Below are 6,899 nucleotides of genomic sequence, written 5' to 3'. Positions count from 1 at the left end.
CGACGGTCCATGCAGCCAACTTGATGTCGAGGACAATGTCGGCACCAACATGATGAACAGCGATGACGACGATAGCGATGACGACGATAGCGATGTCGACGATAGCGTTGACGACGATAGCGATGTTGACGATAGCGTTGACGACTATGATGAGTTTGCGCCCTTTTGCCCTATCGATCCTCCCCATCAGGAACACTCGCCCAACGGCGGCGAAGGAGCTGATTCGGCTGCGCAGACCCTGGTGCAGCCTTTGGCGCGTGAAGAGCTCGAGGCAGGAGAAGACTCTGCCAATAATTTTTTTGCCGCCCTCTCAGCCAGTACCACCCAGACTGCTGTGGCCGTGCCGGAACCGCCGGCCGCTGGGACAACCTCCAACCTTGCCCTCGCCACTTTTACCTCCACTGCACCTGCCTCAGTCAACCCTGTTCCAGTCGCCTCTGCTTCAGTCGTCCCTCCCTCAGACATTGCCGCTTCAATCGCGTCATCCACCGATGCCCGCGTGACCTTGCTGCAAACCAACACCAACGCCTTCAACTGTCCAGATGCTGATGCCATAGCAAAGACGCCCAATCCCGACTTGACTACCAATCTAAGCAGCGGTCTTTTGCTCGGTCCCACGGAAACGCACCACGCGCAGAACACCAAGCGTCAAAGCCCCTTGAGTCGCACGGCGGCAAGGCAGCGCAAAAAACAGGAGCTCTTGAGCCGTGTGCCTTTTGGAGGCGATGTCAGCCACTTGGTACGTCTTCCCGGTCTCTGCGTAGCTCCGTGCGATCACGACGAGTATCTGAGAGAATCGTGCGCTTCATTCTCATTTGTACTTCCATCTTCGTTGGCTCTACTCTCATCTGTATTCCTCGTCTTCATCATTGCATTCAGGTGACAAGTCCACCGTGCACCACGCCGTCTACGGCGGCATCAGAGACATCACATGCAAGTACCGAGGCGCGAACACGAGAAGCCTCAAGCGCCGCTGCGGACCGTAGCCCTTCCCCATCAATCGTCCAAACTCGGTCTCCACGTCGAACACACCTTGCACGAGTGGCGCAGTGGCAACCACATCCCAAGAAGAGAAAATCGTCTAAGTCCACCCAATAAGGAAACAGCTTGCTTACTAAGTGTTTGGAAAAAAAATCGTCCCGGGCGTTTGTCAATCGAAATAAACCTTGAATGACCATTGATCAATCAGAACTTGTCTTGTCCATCTGCCTCTACCCACCAAGTTGTCTCATTGCTTCGCTGACTCGTCTTATGGCGCTGCCATTTGACATACCAATCGGAGCCATGTAGCCCTAGAGAATCAAAACTAAGTTAGTTTTGTAAGGAAAAGAAATGGGATTTATTTCAGAATAACTAATTTTCTGGTCTTTGGGCTGCTACGGCATCCACAGGAAGCGTATGAACACAAGAGCACCCTCGTTTGATCCACAAAAATTTAGCGCTTCTGCTGTGCTTGATTTGAAACGTACTTCACACAGAATGGCCGAGCACGACCCGAAATACTGACTGCCAATTAATCGCACCTGCCTCAATCCCAAGAGCAATATGTTGTTACAAAAAGGGAATACATATGTTACTTTCAAGGAGGTGACCGAACTATCCCGCTGAACAACATATTAAGGTACATTCGTCTCTGTCTCTGTCTCTGTCTCTGTCTCTCTAACCAATTCATCTGTCTCTCTGTCTCTCTCTGTCTTCTATGTGCTGTGCCTCTCTCTCTCTCTCTCTCTCTCTCTCTCTCTCTCTCTTTATTTCTGATGTTTTTGTTGGTTGCGACGACAGCGGCTGAACAACCGGGGCCACGGTCGACGGGGATGGTGCTTGCTGGATGGATCGGATCCAATAAGTGCTGTATCTGATATTGGAACCCCTTGGTGTAGGCGTCATACACGGTGATATTGGGGCTACGGTCCTTGTTGATCAAGCGGGCGGGTACCGATCCCCGCACGCGCCACACACCGCCCCCCTCTCTCCTCGCACGCGCGCAAGCACGCTCTCTCTCTCTCTCTCTTCTCGCTCTTCTCGCTCTTCTTGGGTCTGAGCAGCTTTCCTGTGGAGTACATCGTGCATTTCTAGTCGCTGCCAAGAGGTTGGGCCGGGCCCGGGCTGGGGGCGCTTGTACCTCGGTCAATCATCTGTTCACCATGTCGGGCAAGGAGGCCCCATTTGCCGACGCGCTAAGGCAAGGCTGGATGGTCAAATCACCTCCCTCCAGCGCCAACGGACAATACAAGAAGCGCTGGAAGAAGCGGTACTTTGTTATGGACGACGAGCAGCTTGCCTACTACAAGAAGAAAAATCCCACCACCCTCAAGGGCAGCATTCCGCTGACCGACATCAAGGACGTGGTTCCCGAGGAACAGAGTAAACTCCAGCACGTTTTCGCCGTTTACACCACAGATCGTGTTTATTTCATGCAGGCGGCCTCTGAGATTGACCGCCAAGGCTGGATGCGAGATATCAAGTTGGTCTCAACTCCCGCCCGTTCCCCTCTCTCTCGCAGCCCATGCGCTCACCTGTACAAGAACAAGCCAAAAAAAAAAAATTGAAAAGATTACACTACAGGCATGGCTCACTCAACTTGTGTCCCGCCCCTCGCGCGCAGCCGATTGTCACCCAGCTTGGGTCGCGCCAAGCGCAGCAGCAACCCCATTCAACGCAGCTTCCGCCACGTGCGCGTATCCCACGGCTCGAGCGATGATGAAGACACACAGCCCATTGCCTCAACCGATCTCACCGTCCCAGCTCTCTACCTCGGCCGACGCGTCGAAATCACCACCGATGTGGCTGGCCGTTCCCTGATCATCAAATACCTCGACGGCACCAAAGAGCTATTTGCCCACTGGCCTGTGGCCCTCCTTCGTGAATTTGGGCCCCGTGCTGACACGTGCGTGCACCTTGCCCAAAAGTCAAGTGGCCTCACCACACCCCAGGCCACTCGCTGTGGGCGCATTCAGGTTCTCATCGAAAGGCATCTGCTCGATGCTGGACCGCTTCTCAATCCCCATCCCTTAGATTTCGTGTCATATCCGGTAGCCGAACCTCCACGGGTGTCGGCGAACACATTTTCCATTGCCAGGATAAAAATGACGCTGTTGATTTGACCGATACCGTACAATGTCTGTCCTCGTCCATGGGCATCTGATTTGGCTATCCTGTTTTTCTTTGCGGCCTCTCACCCACCGGCCCTTGCCGAGTAGATATTGCGGGCTGTGTATTTGAGGAAAGCCAGAACAGCGGCGATCGGCGCCCAAGCCTGGCCCCCAACTATGCACGCCAAGTCGGGCCCCGCGCACCCAGCATTGCCCAAGCCGGCCCCCTTCGTCATTCTTACGACAAGATTGGCAAGCCCACCGCCCACATGAATAAGCACGGCCGCTACAGTGACCTCGTCTTCATGACCGACAGCGCTCACCGTGAAATCGCGGAAGGCCAGCAACGCACGCTGGCTTATCAACAACACAAAGCCGCGCAAAACACGGTCGCACCCAAGAAAGGTCGGTCTCCACACGCCTCAATTGGCTGGATTGCCCGGTTGGACACGCAGTGCCTTCCTTCCCCTGGCACTTTCTCCCAGCTGTGCCCGTCTCCTCTGCCCGTGTGGCCTGACGCGTTTGTTTGACCGCCCTTCAACATTCTGCCATTTTGCCTTCTTGCTAGGTCATGTCGCCTATTCAGACATTGACTTTGAAAAGACGAGCGCCCTCCTCTCGGCCACTGCTTCGGTAAGCATGTGCTGGTGTAGCGGGTCTAATGTGCTCTGCTGCGATGGTGGAGTGATGTTGGAATCTGACGCATGTGTCTATCCTCACCTTTTGATCCAGCCGCCCACCAATCAATCGTCGGCATCAAGTCGAAACGCTAAAAAGCAAACCCGTTGGGACGTGAGCGAAGACCAGCGTAGTGCTCTATCCGCAGCTTCGCACCGCTCTCGTGCTCGTGGTATGGTGGCCTGCTTTGCACAATTCATCTGCGCATCCAAGCGTGGCTTTATGTGTCCTGCTCGTTCTTTTGCCGAGTTCGGATTTGTTTGGAGCTTTGCCATTTCTCCCCTTGTCTGAGATGTCAACCCCGGCCCGCAAGGTCCAGGGTCTCACGCTTGGTCTCTTTTTTTTTTTTTTTTTGTCGTGCAGTGGATTCTCGCATCATCAACCCCACCGATGAGGTGGATACGGCGCGCATGGACGCAGAAATTGACGATTTGCTCGGCCAATTGGATGCCGTTGATCGTACGTGGTCCGCGCTTGGCTGGCGCAGATGTTTCCGGACGCACGGCCGGTCCACTCACCATGGCCATTCCCCCTGACTGTTTAGAGCTGGCCGGTGTGGCATCGCCATCCCGCCGTACAGCATATATTAACATTTCTCCTAAGGACTTTTCTTAAGAACTCCGTGCACGCTGCGCCACCACTCACATCATTGGCCACCCTCTGCAGCTGCTGACCGTGTGACTTCTCCTGATCGTTTTCCTCTCGGGAACTTTCGGGGGAGGGGCGATCCACCTGTTCCGCCTGACCTGGCTGTGCGCAGTGCGCTTCAACTGTCGTTAATTTGTTTCGTGTCCTCCTTCCAGACTGATGAGAGCTTGTTCAGAGTCGCCTCTCCATCCTTGTTGTTCGTTGGCCGATACTGGCTGTTATGTGCTCAACTCTTTTGTGACAACCAAAGTACGAACGCTACCTAATCGATACACAAATAGCGCTCGCTTCAAGTCATGCCACCGTTTCCCTGCGATGGCCGTCCAAAGTGAACGGCGTCTCCATTCGAACCCTTCATCCTTTTTTAGACAAAGAAATAAAGGCCTTCGTTTTTTGGTTTTCAAAACGAAAAGTGCTATCTCTCTGTCTCTGTCTCTGTCTCTGTCTCTGTCTCTGTCTCTGTCTCTGTCTGTCTCTCTCTGTCAAACTCTCTCTCTCTCTCTCTCTGTCTCTCTCTGTCTCTCTCTCTCAATCTCTCTCAAACACACACACTCTCTCTCTGTCTCTCTCTGTCTCTCTCTCTCAATCTCTCTCAAACTCTCTCAAAATCTCTCTCTCTCTCTCTCAAAATCTCTCTCTCTCTCAAAATCTCTCTCTCTCTCTCAAAATCTCTCTCTCTCTCTCAAAATCTCTCTCTCTCTCTCAAAATCTCTCTCTCTCTCTCTCTCTCTCTCTCTCTCTCTCTCTCACAAGTGTCAAGTGTCATTTTCCATATGGTCAGAGGCAGTGTGACCAGCAGCGCTGTGTGTGCGGCGACTGCAGGGAGTTGGCAGGGGGTTTCTTTTGTGGTTGTGCCGAAGCCAAAGCGGTACCCGTGGGGTCCTGCTTTGCTCGCCCGTCAGGCGCGCCGTTGCACGCCATGGCGTTTCTCAAGACGGAATCCGGCTCACAGAGGCTGAGCGAGCAGCGGTACGAGCAGGATATGTGCATGGCTTGGCTTGGTCGATGGCACACCCTGCATGTGAACCACAGGGGAGGCCGACGGCGGTGCGACCGCGTTGATCGCGACACTCACGCGGCCGTGTCCCTTGTTCGCATCTGGACACTGTGTGCCATTCTGCTTTGCCTCGTTGCTTTCAACATACAGCTTCAACCTTCTGCTCTTGGACCACAACGATCAGTACTTTGAAGACTACACCGTGCAAACGACGCTGCGCAACCGGTGCGTGCCGGCTGACTGAGCCTGCCCTTCGCGCCTGTCTGCCACTCCGATTTCAAGCAACTGTCCCCTGTCGTCGAACGTGTCGTGCAGCCCTGTAGACGGGCGCCTCAAAGTCTGTGCCAACGCCTTTGTCTTTGAGCCAAAAGATTTCATTTTGCCGCTGGTGAAGGTGCGCCCCTGCCATTGCCTGGGCATGCTTGTGCCTGTGCCTGTGCCTGTGCTTATGTCGCCATGCCAAGCAAGCGTCTCAATTTATTTTTGTCCGAAACAATTTCAACCAGGTTGCCTATCGCCATGTCACCCGTCTCAAGCCCTGGCGTGACGATGATGCTCAAGGTGACACCTACAATGTGTCACATCTGCTCCCCGCTGCTGACCCCTACACCCAGCAACTCACTCTTCGCTTCCCATCCTTTGCCGCCCCTCACAGGTTTTACCGTGACCGTCACCCAATATGTCGAAGCCAAGTAAGCCGGCTGCGCATCTCGGCGCCCGCTAGATGCGCAAGCAGGGCCCCTAGTGATCTCCCATCCTGATGCACATTTGCCACTTGCTGCGCTACCCATGGCTGACCCAACGCTGTAGAGAAAGCAATCGCATCAAGCCATGGACCTTTGTCAAGCCTGCCGAACCTGTCAACCTCACGTTTTGCCTCAAGTTTGGCAATCCCTTGGAAGTCATGGCTCAGATTGCGCGAGTGAGTCTGCTACCCGTCCCACCACCCACCACGCCGTGCTTGTTGGATAAACGTGTCCTCACCAACGCTTCACCTCCTTCAACAATCGCCAGCTGCAAGATGCCTGGCAACGCGACACGCACCTTGAGACCATGGCCATCATTGAGCAGGTGATTGAGGAGCACCGTGCCAAGGTCGTCTTCAATGCCAGCTGGCTGCGTGAGCTCAGCGAAGAGGTCAGCGTGACACGTGCCCTGCAAAGACACCGAGGCACACAAATGAGCCGCCAACAGGAAAGACACACATTTGAAGCTGCCCGGCCTTACATCCTCTTTTCCATTGCCTCGCTCTTGCGCAGATTGCCATTGAAATGCAGGCTGATCGAATCCTGCCCCTGACACGCAACGCTGGCCGCGCCGTCCTGACCAACAAACGCCTCTATTTTCAGCCCTTCAACAATGTTGATCCGGATCCCGTCGTTCGCTTCAAGTGCGCCCACCCCTGTCCCTTAAGCTGCTGCTACTGCTCAGACTTGATTGCAAGACGATACTAATTCTTACTTGTGTGACGCTTGGCCCTTTTT

General features: G+C 54.2%; 1 protein-coding gene across 1 annotated transcript in view; it reads left to right on the top strand.

Moving 5' to 3' along the window:
- Positions 1-49: 49 nt before the first annotated feature.
- MONBRDRAFT_38432 (uncharacterized protein) overlaps positions 50-6,899 on the top strand; it is a gene marked incomplete at both ends in the record, with an annotated part of 11,141 nt that continues 4,291 nt past the window's right edge. Inside the window, 12 exons of the mRNA XM_001748766.1 lie at positions 50-739; positions 2,046-2,464; positions 2,606-2,887; positions 3,301-3,497; positions 3,661-3,725; positions 3,825-3,942; positions 4,134-4,229; positions 5,451-5,640; positions 5,731-5,809; positions 5,922-6,107; positions 6,430-6,552; positions 6,675-6,805. Of these exons, the coding sequence (XP_001748818.1) occupies positions 50-739; positions 2,046-2,464; positions 2,606-2,887; positions 3,301-3,497; positions 3,661-3,725; positions 3,825-3,942; positions 4,134-4,229; positions 5,451-5,640; positions 5,731-5,809; positions 5,922-6,107; positions 6,430-6,552; positions 6,675-6,805 (2,576 nt within the window). The remainder of the gene's footprint in view (positions 740-2,045; positions 2,465-2,605; positions 2,888-3,300; positions 3,498-3,660; positions 3,726-3,824; positions 3,943-4,133; positions 4,230-5,450; positions 5,641-5,730; positions 5,810-5,921; positions 6,108-6,429; positions 6,553-6,674; positions 6,806-6,899) is intronic.

Source organism: Monosiga brevicollis, genomic scaffold, assembly GCF_000002865.3.
Source record: "Monosiga brevicollis MX1 MONBRscaffold_25 genomic scaffold, whole genome shotgun sequence".
In the NCBI taxonomy this organism is placed as follows: Eukaryota; class Choanoflagellata; order Craspedida; family Salpingoecidae; genus Monosiga; species Monosiga brevicollis.
The sequence above is the reverse complement of the archived record's forward strand: the minus strand, read 5'-3'. Positions and strand labels throughout refer to the sequence as shown.